Source organism: Entelurus aequoreus, linkage group LG22, assembly GCF_033978785.1.
Source record: "Entelurus aequoreus isolate RoL-2023_Sb linkage group LG22, RoL_Eaeq_v1.1, whole genome shotgun sequence".
Lineage (NCBI taxonomy): Eukaryota > Metazoa > Chordata > Actinopteri > Syngnathiformes > Syngnathidae > Entelurus > Entelurus aequoreus.
In genome coordinates this window covers 23,043,662-23,059,578 of record NC_084752.1, presented here as the reverse complement: position 1 = coordinate 23,059,578, position 15,917 = coordinate 23,043,662, and the positions used below count along the sequence as shown (strand labels likewise).

The 15,917-nt window shown below is 39.6% G+C and overlaps 2 protein-coding genes across 2 annotated transcripts in view; one reads left to right on the top strand and one right to left on the bottom strand.

Annotated features, from left to right (window-relative positions):
* wdr19 (WD repeat domain 19) overlaps positions 1–2,896 on the top strand; it is a 40,131-nt gene extending 37,235 nt beyond the window's left edge. Inside the window, exon 36 of the mRNA XM_062032605.1 lies at positions 2,202–2,896. The gene's annotated coding sequence lies outside the window, so the exon portion shown is untranslated. The remainder of the gene's footprint in view (positions 1–2,201) is intronic.
* On the bottom strand, positions 108–11,047 carry LOC133639356 (transcription factor AP-4-like). The gene is made up of 7 exons (XM_062032607.1): positions 10,672–11,047; positions 4,209–4,374; positions 3,753–3,851; positions 3,429–3,599; positions 2,988–3,134; positions 2,657–2,827; positions 108–2,305 (listed from the first exon to the last, which is right to left on the bottom strand). Exons 1-7 carry the CDS (start codon positions 10,758–10,760, stop codon positions 2,150–2,152), a joined length of 999 nt encoding a protein of 332 aa, XP_061888591.1. The 5' UTR covers positions 10,761–11,047; the 3' UTR covers positions 108–2,149.
* Between the last annotated feature and the right edge of the window lie 4,870 nt (positions 11,048–15,917).

Below are 15,917 nucleotides of genomic sequence, written 5' to 3'. Positions count from 1 at the left end.
AGGACACATGTTGGACACCACAGTCACTATTATTTTCATCATCTGTCGAACAGAAAATGACATTCGTGAACAGATGAATAATCAAGCAAGTTGTCATAGAAAAGTACAAATTTTATTTTTTATTCTTTACAAAGGACTGTTTACCCAAGTTTTTTTTAAACAAAAATATAACAGCTTCTCATTGACGTAGACTTGAAAAATGACACAACAATGTAAAAAAAAAATGCTTGTCACCAAAGAAAGTACAAAAAAAGAAATGGAAAGATTGAAAAGCAGATCACAAGAAACAATGTTAAATTGTGTCAAAGCAAAGAGCGTACTTAAAAATAATGGAACTTCCTCGTCGTGGTTCCAGGCAGTAGAGGAAAGGAAGTGCTTTAAACCAAAAAGCTCACTGAAGGTCTTCAGTGCTGCGATACAAGTACAAACTTAATGGTTGGAAAGTGTTTTTCTGAAATAAAAAGCCATCCACCTTAAGTTCAAAGTGATGTGATTTGACTTTAGGCTGCAGCTTCACATTTGACAAAAATCTCTCCATCCTTTGACACGATTAACAACCCTCTTTACCTCGCATTGTATGGAAAAAAACTAGTCTAACCGGATGGAACACTGATGTCAGGTAGTGATCAGTGTCCACACTCACTTTTTCACACTCCACATGTTTGTTAAAACAAAGAAAATGCCTGCAGTACATCACAGACTACACATTAGTAACATGCACTCAGTCTGAAACAAAACAAGAGATGAAAAGACACAAATCCAAATATGGAATGGAATGTTTACAGCATCAACTTGTGTTTGTGAATAGAAGCAAGCATTTCCAGTTCAAATGAAAAAAGAACAGGATGAGTGTCACAACGTGAGGTGACTTGTTTTGGAGATGGGCAGTGCTCACATGGGGTTATTGTTGCGTTTAATTCCAATCTTGATATGTAACCGATCAAGACGTGTTGTACATCAGTGATTATTCTGTTCCAGCACAACCAAACAAATTGCATTAAGTGGAAATGATTTCTGCCATGTTAAAAAAGTAATCAGCTCACCGCTAGTCGGCCGAGCAGCACACTGGCAAACAGCACCTTATAAGAATAATTACATTCTTTGATATAAGCGCGTCACATATATACTGTAGGTGTAACACACACACACACCTATTAGCGGTGCATAGAATCCTTCACCTCGTGTATACATGGACTGAAGATGCAATTGCATAAATAGCAAACACTCAAGTGCATAGTCACTAAAAACAACAAATCAAGATTAGAAGTTGCAACTGGAAGTCTTTGGTGGACAACAGGAAATAGTCATGCAAATTTCTTTTTTAAGATTGAATCCTCATTTCATAGCTTATAAAAAAGGACTATAATTGAATCAGTCAGGTTGTCTGAGATTGAAAAAAGCCCACCAGTCATTACCAGAACACTGGTGAACACTTGCTTCAAGCCAGCAGCTGTGGACTCCAGCTGACAGACCACAAAAACCCATCAAGGTGTCCTGCTCCTTGTTTACCTAACAAACATCCAATTTTAAGTTAATCTCATGAGAAACGTTCAGTAACCCTGACAGGAAGTACGTATCCAAAAACACTTAAGAGACCGTCAGTGTTCCAATAGCTTATTTCTAAGGGCTTAAACAGACTTTGACATCATTTCATTTAGTATCACTCCTGTAATCAAGCCTGCCTGACATGCCTTCACTTTTACTTTTAGCTGTGTTTTGAATTTGGAACTAAAAAAAAAAATCAGCAGAAACATGACCAAGACTTAAGATAGGAATAATTGCAGCTCCCTTATTTCAAATCAAACAAGTCACAAGCTGCTGCTTGTTGTGTTGTTACATTCAGTTCTGTTATAAAAGAAAGCATGAATTTGCGGCACAGAAAAAATAAAGTCAGCGCGACGGCCGACTGACACAATATAAACAATATGGAGGACGGACGATAAGCAGCAGCCTTAAGAAGCCCCGCACGGCCTCCTCTGCACGCTGACCACTCCTAGTTTTCAATCAGACAATTTACACTAGATGACAGAGAAGAGCTTCACTACTGGAAGTCAAGAGTTTGGAGAGCCTTTTTTTTTAAGTAGTCAAGCTTCTGGATGGAATCTTACAGTGAGATGGTGTTTTAAGTGTTTGTAAGTTCACGCCACGATCAGTTCATTGAACAGTCCTCTCCCTCTGTATCTGTGTCTGTGTCCGAGCAGGCGGTGTCCATGGCGACGTGGGCGGGGCTAACAATGACGGCTCGTCTCTGCTCCTCCTCTGCGCTCGCTCGTCTCTCCTGAGTGCGCTCGATGTGATGGATGGCCTGAGAGGACGACATGGCGCGTCATGGCAAATATTCAAAAAACCTTGCAACTTAAACGCACTGACCAAAATATTAGGTACATCTATTGAGTAAAAAGGTAAAAGGTTGGGTTGTGAATGTTAATATGATTGTTTTATAAAAGCTGTTTCCAATATTTTAGTTGTATTATTAAGGTACATGGCAATAGTTTTACAGCAACACACTAAATGAATGCCTCTCAACAGCGTGAATCAAAACTGTTTTTGTAAAGGGATTTTTTTTTTCATACAGTGTTTACGTTAAATAGTTAGATTGTGCAGGTATACATAAATTTCTGCCTGAGCTAAAAAAAAATTAATAAAAAATGCTCACCTGCACGATGGTGTCCAGGTTTTGTCTGGACGTGGACACGGTGCCGGTGTGGACAGCTGAGCTCATGGTTACCACGTTGACATGGTGATGGGGTTGCTGGGTTAGTGCTGGTGCCGGGACGATGACAGTTGGGTGGTGAGTTGAGGCGAGGGCAGTGGGAGGAGTCAACACCTGGACATGCAGAAGTTAATGTAAAGGCTGAGTGTTCTCTATGTCAGGTCAATTTACATTTACATTGCATTTACAATAAACTCATTTGTATTTTGCATTGCTTGAGTTGCTGTACTACAGATGGTTTGTTCAGGTATGGGTGCGAGTGCGCAAGACCAACCTTTGGACTTTGAGGTTGTCTGTCTGCGGCCTGGATCTGCTGCAGCCTTAACAGCGTCTGACTCTGAAGGTGTGCCTGCTCTTCCTCCACCTGCTGGGTGATCACCTTGAGACGCTCCGGGTGCAGCTGTGTGTCCAATGAGCGCACCTGCAACCACACCATGTAAGCAACTATTACTTGTGCCCGTGCAAATAATAAATATTACTTTTTTAGTTTGACGTGTAAAAGATACTGCTTATTAAATGCAGACAATGCAATCCTGCAATGCCACACTAAATATTTTCAATTCAATACCAGACTTGTTCAGTTAGCAAACGAACAATGGCAGCCTCTAGTTTTCTTTTCTCACTTCCTGATTTAAGTCTAACCTGCTTTTCTGGAAGATTAGCTGATGTGCTGGTGAATTTGACACCAAAACCGCTGAGTGGTGGATCCGTTTACCTGCTCCTCCAGCTGCATGCGAGCAGAACGTTCTCGGTCCAGCTGCTGACGCAACTCCAGCATTTCTCTCCTCAGCTCCTCCACCTTCTCCTCATCCAAGATGTCGGGGGAACCGATGCCTTCATCTTTCTCCTCTGCTCGCCGCCTCTTTGGTGAGGAACCGTTGAACTCCTGGAGTTGGGACCGTGGTAACAACAGTCATAGACTGTTCAAACTTAGTAAGATCAATACCGTGCCAATCAAAAGTTTAGAGATTCTTATGTTATTAAATAAGGTGTCTCCAAACTTGACGGGCACGGTCCACATACTTAAAGTTATCAATACCTGGATGAAGCGTTTGAGTTGGTTGTTCTGTGACAAGAGCTGTGTCTTTTCCTGCTCCAAAGCAAAGATGTAGTCTGCCGTCTGTTGCAAGATGGCAGCCTGCAGAGATAAATGATAAATGGGTTATACTTGTATAGCGCTTTTCTACCTTCAAGGTACTCAAAGCGCTTTGACAGTATTTCCACATCCACCCACACATTCACACACTGATGGAGGGAGCTGCCATGCAAGGCGCTACCAGCACCCATCAGGAGCAAGGGTGAAGTGTCTTGCCCAAGGACACAACGGATGTGGCTAGGATGGTAGAAGGTGGGGATTGAACCCCAGTAACCAGCAACCCTCCGATTGCTGGCACAGCCACTCTACCAACTTCGCCACGCCGTCCCCAGATGAACCCAAAAGATGAATGAACAGGGAACCAAATCACGATATTCATGAAAAGCCCAAAATTGTCACCTTGCTGAGTTTCTCCCCATCTGTGTGAGGCAGGAGGGTTTTGAGGGACTGGAAGCCAGCATTGATGCTCTGCATGCGTCGCCGCTCGTTGCTGTTGGCGATTTCACGGCGGATTCGTCTCTCCTGGTCTTGTGCGGTCTCTGGACTGAAGGGGATGTTAGCCAGGCTGAAAGAACATCACATGATGACAGGGGTGAGGAGTTTATTTGTATTACAAGTGACAGATGTATCACCACAGACAAAGCATCCATCCTGGTTGACAAAACAGCAACAATAAAACAATATACTGGCCGAGTCAGGCACTAAAAATAGCAAAAGCATTCCAGCCTAACTTTACCACGGTTAAGTCTTGACCTCACATTCTTCAGCCTTTACTGCCAAGAGGTCACTAAGTATAAATGAACTTTGTACGCCGTAAACCACCTAAAGCAAGCCTGCTGTCGTACACCATTTAACCCAAATAAAGTGGCGCTAAAGAGGACTGCAAGCCTAATGAACAAACCAGTAGAACTTGATCCGACTGTTTATAAAATGTACAACATTAGACAGAAACCAGCTTGAGTGAGTTAAATTAGGACACGTTCATTGTGGGTGTGAAACTACACTCATTCATAGATTGCTAAAGAGAATGTGTGACTTTGTGGTTACGACTGCGTTGTCTGGAAAAACTAAAGCGTAAAAATCACTTTCATTTTACAAGATTTGACCACATTTATATATATTGATACAGTCGTGGTCAAAAGTTTATATACACTTGTGAAGGACATACTGTCATGGCTGTCTTGAGTTTCCAATCATTTCTACAACTCTTATTTTTTTGTGACAGAGTGATTGGAGCACATACTTGTTTGTCACAAAAAACATTCATGAAGTTTGGTTCTTTTATGAATTTATTATGGGTCTACTGAAAATGTGAGCAAATCTGCTGGGTCAAAAGTATACATACAGCCATGTTAATATTTGGTTACATGTCCCTTGGCAAGTTTCACTGCAATAAGGCACTTTTGGTAGCCATCCACAAGCTTCTGGCAAGCTTCTGGTTGAATTTTTGACCACTCCTCTTGACAAAATTGATGCAGTTCAGTTTTCTGACATGGACTTGTTTCTTCAGCATTGTCCACACGTTTAAGTCAGGACTTTGGGAAGGCCATTTTAAAACCTTAATTCTAGCCTGATTTAGCCATTCCTTTTCCACTTTTGACGTGTGTTTGGGGTCATTGTCCTGTTGTTCAAGTTAAAGTACCAATGATTGTCACACACACACTAGGTGTGGTGAAATTATTCTCTGCATTTGACCCATCACCCTTGATCACCCTCTGGGATGTGAGGGGAGCAGTGAGCAGCAGCAGTGTCCACGCCCGGGAAGAATTTTTTGGTGATTTAACCCCCCAATTCCAACCCTTGATGCTGAGTGCCAAGCAGGGAGGTAATGGGTCCCATTTTTGTAGTCTTTGGTATGACTCGGCCGGGGTTTTAACTCACAACCTACCGATCTCAGGGCGGACATCCTAACCACTAGACCATTGTGGCCAAACAGCTTAATTTTTGTTTCCTCTGACATCACATGGACAAAGATAAGACCTTCTGGAGGAAAGATGAAACAAAAATTGAGCTGTTTGGTCACAATATTAAAATATCATGGTAGTGCAAAATAAAAAAATACAACAATCAGGAGAAATATAACCGTATGCACAACACTAAAAACCTTCAGCACATGGGTGTCAAACACATTTTAATCGTGGGCCTCATCACAGTCAGACGGCCGTTTATAACTGCAAATCATATGTAAGTTACCATATAAAAGTAGAGTATAACTGTCTCATGATATTAAACAATTGCCCCTTTGTTGGATTATTATCTTTTTTTTTTATCAACAAACTGATGGAAAGCCTGCTTTGGCATCACATAGGTATAAACCTAAGCTATGTTAGAATTGATTTCAAAAAGGATTACGATGACCAACAAAAGAAAAATTGCTTATTACATCAAATAATGAAACAATACTCAGTTAAAAAGAACCTTAACTGCATGTATTACCATTTTTTTCCTGTCAGAATTGAAATACAAGCAATATGAAGTGTCTTATTTTCAAGATTTCGCAGTTCACATAAAATGAGGTGGGCCCTGGCCTTAAGTTTGACATTTGTGTATGTGGAATCGAATTATAAAAAGACTCATAAAACAACTCAAAACAATATATGAACCGGGGTCCCAAGCCCATGGGGTCCAATGGGGAAATGTATAACATCTAACTACCCACACACTCTTATCAAAATGCAAAATGGTTTAATCCACTTTGATGGCTACAGACCTAGCTTGGAACACTTCACACAACACAGACATCATCAAAGCTCACCGTTAAGCATTCACACAAAGTACCAACATTTTGGTACAAAGATATGGTAATAAAAGAAAGTAAAAATACATTATAAATCTATATGTGGCAGCATCGGGAAAAGTTATGTACAAGTTCCACTTTTGCATCTCATGGCCTATTACTGTGATGCGTTCAAGGACCCTGGTTTGAAGTTAGAAACAGAGGTAAGGTTTTCAAAACAGGAAGGCTTAACCCCCAGGAGAAGCACTAATAATAATATAATCATAATTATAATGTTTTAATATGATCTGTATTACCCGTTCATGATAATTATACACGATCCAGTTAATCTGTACTTTACACTAAAGTAATGAAAAACTTGACATATTTATGATCATATTTAAATGAAAATGTCAGGTTCTGATTATTTAAAAAAACAAACAAGCTTAAAAAAAATAAAATAAACAATTTTGGGGCTGTTATCTAGATATGCTGCAGTTTAAATATGATAATCCCATCTTTAAAAAAAAAAAAAAAAGTTTTTACATGTGTTTTGAGAAGCTGTTTTTCAACCAAATTCATGCAATATTTAGTTTTTTAGTAAACATATCAAGTGTGTGTGTATGTGGCGGTGACTTTGGGTTTGGGGCGGGATAGAGTCTTGTGTATGGGGTCCCTGAATTTGATGCTATGCCCCTGCTACTTAGTAAGATATCTACAAATGATTACATTTACTATAATATATCTTTGTTTTACTATCAAGCAAGTTAAACTGGTACACATTGAACATAGAGAGTGAACAAACCATCTGTATCAGCTGTAACACGGGGAAGGCTTAAATGAGCGCCACTTCTTCCTCCTTGTTGAATTGTGTAAACGTGTAACCATGTTTTGTTGTTTAATACAATTTTGTAGGAATATTGTATGTAAACCAGCAGTATGGAGATCATTTTGTGTTTTTCTTAGAAAAGCTTTTTAGACACAATTTATATGACTAATTTCTTTTGCGTTTTAATTATATGAACAGATTTTTTTACATCAAATTATGCTGACAATTTCATTGAATAAAAAATTGTGATATTTGTGTCACATGACTGCAAACTTGACACCTTATTGGTTGGTTCTGAGACAGGATCGATTGCTTCATGGTGCGTTCCATTGACCTTGGAAGTCGGAGCTGGGAGTGATGCCAAATTGTGAGCGTTCACTTACGAAGTCGGAAATCAAGATGGCCACGTACACGTAAGCTATTTTACACAATTAGAGGATAATATGCACTCTATCTGCAAATTTCAAACATGGTGGATGAAGAAACACGGATGCTATTGCTAGCGACGTAGAACGTATACACACCGCATTAATTTTTGTTTGTTTACACTATAGTGACTAACAATGCAATACATAAACATCCAACAATACATTGAATATGGCTGATTTAGTGAAGAAAAAAAACAGACGTGCTAATAACGGATATTTTACAAGCGTATATCACTGTTTACATCCAAAGCAGCCATCTTTAAAGCCTACTCTGGGTTGGTGAGAAGGCGCTGATTTTCCGAGTCGTAAATCTGACCCAGAGTGTCGTTATTGTTGAAATTCCGACTAAGAACTCTGATATTACGACTTATAAGTACAAATGGAACGCACCATCAGTCTTAATTTACTGAAAGTGGGTTCTTGAGTTTTAAAGCAACGGATATTTCTGCACAGATTTTTTTTTACACTGAATTGTTATACAATAAATTTAAACAAACTGCATTTTTAAACAAATTGTGTTCATATTTTTTTTATTGAATTAATTTGTCAGCATAATTATATATAATTTTACAAAATTCAAACAAAACAATTTTGTGCAAAAAAGCTTTACAGTGATGGCCAAACTTTTCCCACTAAGGGCAGCATACTGAAAACTCAACATGCGGGGGCCATGTTGGTATTTTCTTAAATGTGTTTTGAAAAAATGACGCTAAAAACAGACATGTATATTAAAAAAAGCTTTACAGTGATGTCCAAACTTTTCCCATTAAGGGCCACATACTGAAAACTCAACATGTGGGGGCCATGTTGGTATTTTCTTAATTTTTTTTGGATTAAAATAATGCTAAAAACCGACATATATACATATATACATATATATATATATATATATACACACATATACATATATATATATATATATATACACACACACAGACATACACGTATATATATATATAAAAAGCTTTACGTGATGTCCAAACTGTTCCCACTAGGGCTGTGAATCTTTGGGTGTCCCACGATTCGATTCAATATCGATTCTTGGGGTCAAGATTCGATTCTTTTCGATTCAACGCGATTCTCGATTCAAAAACGATTTTTTTCCCCCGATTCAAAAGGATTCTCCATTCATTCAATACATAGGATTTCAGCAGGATCTACCCCAGTCTGCTGACATGCAAGCAGAGTAGTAGATTTTTGTAAAAAGCTTTTATAATTGTAAAGGACAATGTTTTATGAACTGATTGCAATAATGTACATTTTAACTATTAAATGAACCAAAAATATGACTTATTTCATCTTTGTGAAAATATTGGACACAGTGTGTTGTCAAGCTTATGAGATGCGATGCAAGTGTAAGCCACTATGACACTATTGTTCTTTTTTTTTTTTAAATAAATGTAATGGTAATGTCAATGACTGCTATGTTGAAATTGTAACTAATATTGATACTGTTGTTGATAATATTCATTTTTGTTTCACTACTTTTGGTTTGTTCTGTGTCACGTTTGTGTCTCCTCTCAATTGCTCTGTTTATTGCAGTTCTGAGTGTTGCTGGGTCGAGTTTGGTTTTGGAATTGGATTGCATTGTTATGGTATTGCTGTGTATTGTTTTGTTGGATTGATAAATAAAAAATCCATTAAAAAAAAATAAAAAATCACAACAAAAAAAATATCAATTTAAAAAAAATGAGAATCGATTCTGAATCGCGATTTGAATCGATTTTTCCCAACACCCCTAATATATATATATATATATATATATATATATATATATATATATATATATATATATATATATATATATATATATATATATATATATAAATCTTTAGTGATGTCCAAACTGTTCCCACATTGGGAAAAAAACTCAGCATGCTGGGCCATGTTGCTATGTTTTTTACATGTATTTTGAAAAAACAATGCTAAAAACCGACATATATATTCAAAGACACAGCGCAACTTTGAGGCAGCTTTGTGTTAATAGATGACGAAGTGTTCTATTATTAGTATCAACATTTCCGCTTGTTTTTTTTTTTAATTTACTTTAAAGTTTTTATTGCAGCTTTTTAAATCAAATCTCATTATCATACGAAGTGGAAAGTCATTGTTCACATGGTGTTGTTGTGGCTGTCAGGAGCTGCAGACCTCCAACATGGCCGCCGGAGGGCGCGTCGACCAGCTGGTAGCAGCAGTGAAATGTGACTCCCCGCGTAGCAGCAGCAGCAGGCCCCCTGGCACCGCGGAGAACAATGCTTTTGAGCTTTAGCGCCGAGCTAACCGCCCACGTTGGCTGGAAACCCCCCCCCGTGAAACGGACGCACACGCAGTCCGACGTAGCGTCCGTGTCGGCGGCTCGAAACCAGTTCCCGCGGACGCCGAGCGGAGGCGTGAGCGCGGTTACAAAAACGGGCACGTTGTGGTGGACGCTAACCAGTTAGCAACACGAGTTAGCAACACAACCCCGGAGCGCCCCTTTCACCACCTTACCGCAATCCTGAGCTGTAACGTCCCGCAAAAGCCACGCACGAACACGACGTGTCGGAAACCGCAATAGCCTGCTAAAAACAAACATTCATCATGGCGGTTTGCCCCCAAATGGCGACATGGCGGTGAACACGTTAACTACCACGTGCTCGATGTTTCGATTTCATGTTGACACATTTTAGAGAGGCGTAAACGCCGCATCGCGGGACACATCGCGGACCGTCTTGGTGGCACCGCCGACGGGACTCGGCGCACGCCTGCGAGGAGGCGCGGCGGCTCAGGCAATAATCCGCCACTTTGCACAACCTGCCAAAGTATCGCATGCTAACAGCTAGCATAGCGTCGCCGAGGGGAAGCGCAGCCGCATCCCGACTTTGTTGATGCATTTGCGCGGCAACATACCTGCACAGCCCGCCGATCACGTCCTTCTCCGTCTTCTTGAACTGCTGCAGGTTGGGGATCTTCTCTGTCGGCATCATGAAATATTCCATGCTTTCAAAGCCAACCTCCTGGAAAACGTGCGCGTCGTATCCCCCGAATATGTTCCGCTCAAACGCAGAGTGGCGGCGACCTCCTCCAAAAAGCAACTTCACATGCGGGGACGTGAAGAAAGGAGTTGGGGAAAACAAAAGTTGTCCACAGCTGATGGGGTTCCCTCCAATGCGTGTTTGCTGTTGTGTGTGTGTGTGTGTGTGTGTGTGTGTCTTCTCGCCTCCGCCTACTACGTGTTTGTGTGTATGTCTGTTGCCTCCGCCTACTCCGTGGATGTGTGCGTGCGTGCGCGTGTGTGCGTGCGCGCAGCTGATCTGTGCGAGGCGGGAAACAGCTGGTTGGAATCAGCCCTACTTCCGGTATGGCGAACAAACAAAGTGAGGCGAGCAGAGAGGGAGTCGTTGTGTAAGTTCACTGACGGCGTTTAACACCGAATTGTTCGACGTTCGCTATTATTATTCGTATTTTGAGGCTTCGCATTCTCTGTTGTGGATATTTGTTTCGGGCCTTTTGACAGTTAAACATTTCGGGGAAAAATAGCCTGGCTTTAGCAAATAGAAGTGTTTAGGTACGTGACTGCAAAATGTCTCAAAGCAATTGACTCAATTTTAAAGACCTTGTAAAAAGCTTTCATATGATACTTGAGCAACTGTGATATGCCAAATATAAGGGGACGTCTTTTTTAAGTTAACACTTTAAAGCCCGAACCACTAAGTCAGGTGTCCCCAAACTGCGGCCCACCAGCGTCCAAAGTCCGCTTATTTAAAAAAAAATCTGTCCTTTCTAATCCATTTTCTACCGCTTGTTACTCTGTGTCTCCTCGCCGCTCAGGAAAATCAACCATCCATCCATTTTCTACCGCTTGTCCCTTTCGGGGTCACGGGGGGCGCAGGAGTCTATCTCAGCTGCAATCGGGCAGAAGGCGGAGTATACCCTGGACAAGTCGCCACCTCATATTGTCTAAAAATGCATTTTTACATCGATAACGTGACAACACAAACAATTTCCCTTGTGGATCATTAAAGTTTGTCTAAGTCTCTATCAAGTGCGGACTCTTTCAGTCAATTAGTGCGCAAGAAATATATATATATATATATATATATATATATATATATATATATATATATATATATATATATATATATATATATATATATATATATATATAATCACAGCCCGGCGCCCGGCCAAATTGTTTTAACACAATGCGGCTCCCGAGTCAAAAAGTTTGGGGACCCCTGCACTAAATAAATGACAGAAAATTCAAATGATTTGAAACTGGAGTTTTATTGGTCCTTCTGAACAAAGCAATTTTTTCCCCTACAAAAATCAATTTATGTATGATTTTCATCCGGCCCACCACCGTCCAAAGTCCGGCGCATGGGAAGTTCCAAGTAAAATATATATATATATTTTTTATTATTATTTTTAAAAAATCTGTCCATTCTAATCAACCTTCTACCGCTTTACTCTCGTTGTCTCCTAGCCGCTCAGGAAAATCAGGGGTCCACAAACTATGGCCCGCGGGCCGGATCCGGCCCACCAGCGTCCAAAGGGCGGCGCGTAGGAAGTCCCAAGTTGAAAAAAAAATTGGGGACCCCTGCACTAAATAGTTGACATAAAATTAAAATGATTTGAAACTAGAGTTTTATTGGTCCTTCTGAGCAAAGCAATTTTTTTCCCTACAAAAATCAGTTTATGTATAATTTTCAATTTGTATCTTTGATACAAAATTATTTTTATAACATACCAACACATAATGCAACACACAGACGTATCTAGAATGTTATTTCCAAACATAAAAAGGACATTTGCCATCATCGTCTTCCCCAATCTGCTCCAGATTGCATGAATGTATTTCCGGTATGGCGAACAAACAAAGTGAGGCGAGCAGAGAGGGAGTCGTTGTGTAAGTTCACTGACGGCGTTTAACACCGAATTGTTCGACGTTCGCTATTATTATTCGTATTTTGAGGCTTCGCATTCTCTGTTGTGGATATTTGTTTCGGGCCTTTTGACAGTTAAACATTTCGGGAAAAATAGCCCGGTTTTAGCAAATAGAAGTGTTTAGGTACGTGACTGCAAAATGTCTCAAAGCAATTGACTCAATTTTAAAGACCTTGTAAAAAGCTTTCATATGATACTTGAGCAACTGTGATATGCCAAATATAAGGGGACGTCTTTTTTAAGTTAACACTTTAAAGCCCGAACCACTAAGTCAGGGGTCCCCAAACTGCGGCCCACCAGCGTCCAAAGTCTGCTTATTTAAAAAAAAAACTGTCCTTTCTAATCCATTTTCTACCGCTTGTTACTCTGTGTCTTCTCGCCGCTCAGGAAAATCATCCATCCATCCATTTTCTACCGCTTGTCCCTTTTGGGGTCACGGGGGGCGCAGGAGTCTATCTCAGCTGCAATCGGGCAGAAGGCGGAGTACACCCTGGACAAGTCGCCACCTCATATTGTCTAAAAATGCATTTTTACATCAATAACGTGACATCAACACAAACAATTTCCCTTGTGGATCATTAAAGTTTGTCTAAGTCTCTATCAAGTGCGGACTCTTTCAGCGGCTCCCGAGTCACAAAGTTTGGGGACCCCTGCACTACATAATTGACAGAAAATTCAAATGATTTGAAACTGGAGTTTTATTGGTCCTTCTGAACAAAGCAATTTTTTCCCCTACGAAAATCAATTTATGTATGATTTTCATCCGGCCCACCACCGTCCAAAGTCCGGCGCATGGGAAGTCCCAAGTAAAATATGTATATATTTTTTTTATTATTTTTCTTAAAAATCCTGTCCATTCTAATCAACCTTATACCGCTTTACTCTCGTCTCCTAGCCGCTCAGGAAAATCAGGGGTCCACAAACTACGGCCCGCGGGCCGGATCCGGCCCACCAGCATCTAAAGTGTGGCGCGTGGGAAGTCCCAAGTTGACAAAAAAATTGGGGACCCCTGCACTAAATAATTGACATACAATTAAAATGATTTGAAACTAGAGTTTTATTGGTCCTTCTGAGCAAAGCGATTTTTTTCCCTACAAAAATCAATTTATGTATGATTTTCAATTTGTATCATATTTGATACAAAATTATTTTTAACAGGGACAGCGTGGCAAAGTTGGTAGAGTGGCCGTGCCAGCAATCGGAGGGTTGCTGGTTACTGGGGTTCAATCCCCATCTTCTACCATCCTAGTCACGTCCGTTGTGTCCTTGGGCAAGACAGTTCACCCTTGCTCCTGATGGCTGCTGGTTAACGCCTTGCATGGCAGCTCCCGCCATCAGTGTGTGAATGTGTGTGTGAATGGGTGAATGTGGAAATACTGTCAAAGCGCTTTGAGTACCTTGAAGGTAGAAAAGCGCTATACAAGTATAACCTATTTATCATTTATAACATACCAACACATAATGCAACACACAAACATATCTATCGTATTTTGAGGCTTCGCATTCTTTGTTGTGGATATTTGTTTTGGGCCTTTTGACAGTTACACATTTCGGGAAAAATAGCCCGGTTTTACCAAATGGAAGTGTTTAGGTACGTGACTGCAAAATACCTCAAAGCAATTGACTCAATTTTAAAGACCTTGGAAAAAGCTTTCATATGATACTTGAGCAATTGTGATAGGCCAAATATAAGAGGACGTCTTTTTTAGTTAACACTTTAAAGCCCGAACCACTAAGTCAGGGGACCCCAAACTCCGGCCCGTGGGCCGGATCCGGCCCGCCAGCGTCCTAAGTCCGGCCTGTGGAAAGTCCCAAGTTAAAAAAAAAAAAAGTTTTTTGTTTTTAATAATTTTTTAAAAATCTGTCCTTTCTAATCCGTTTTCTACCGCTTTCTCTTAAAAAGTCAGGTGTTTCTCGTTTTTCCTTTGTGACAATATTGCAGGATCACTGGACAGCCCTCTAATCATTGTCCTCATGTGGATTATACATTTAATACATGCATCTAATCTAAGACGTCAGGCGTTTTCGGAAAAAAATGACGACACTGATGATGTAGAGGTCTCAAAAACCTAATTATCCCTTATGCTACGTTTGGCAGTTTAGGGTTTTTAAAAAATCAGTGGATTTTTTGTCTATTATCTATTAAGACAATTAACACTGATCACAGACAATTATCAACAATTACATTTGTCGGCAATAAATATCGATTTTTATCAGTAATGTCAACTAATCGTTGTACCTCTTGTTCATTATGGCTCAAGTTCCTCTTTATAACAGGAGCGCTATAATGTTTAAAAAAAAAATCAGATTAATCACACTTTTAATTTAATAGAAGGTTATTAGTCACTTTCATAATTTAAATTAACTTAAAAAAGACCCCAATATTTTGACACAAATGCAATTTTGTTCTCAGAATGTCACATAGCAACATTTTTAAAATGTGTTACTTTAATGCATGTCATTCATTTGTGCAAAACTTGTAAACAGTTTTATCTAAATTTGAAGTAACATTTACCAGCAAGTACATCAGCCACTCATCTTTACACTGACGTATGCATTGACCTGATCTCAGACAGTATAGCAACCTGCGCCGCCTTTCAGGCAATACACTGTGAAATTAATATGCTTATATACATGATTAATGTGATCATTTATTGTGATTAATCACATAAGTTAACTTGTTATTTTGACAGACCTAGATTGTATTATATTTAATTTGCTGCAAAAATATTTAAGTCTCCGTCTTTGAACTGAACTCAGCGGGGTCTGGTGTCATTCCCGAGCCGGATTCGTTCCCCGGCCCGCCAGTTGAATAGCCCTGATCTATGAACTGCATCAACATAAAAATAAATACAGTCATTTACAAAATTACATGAATTGATTTCGAATAATCACAATTAAATGTCATTCATTTTTAATCTATCGTAATGGAGAGTTATTTTGCATGAGCAAAGAGAGTCAAGAATGATGGGAATATATATACAGGATTATGAGTCCTTCTGTGCTGCGGATGGGTTAAAATATTTCATCTGAATAATAATGATAATATGCATTAACACATTCATTTTGACAGCACTAGTTAATATAAATCAAATTGCACACGTGACAAATAATTTTATTGTGGGAGAGTGAAATATGACACCTGGTGAATGGGATGATAGATGGAAAGTATAGAATGAGATTCCTAATATTTATTTGACTAATAATAT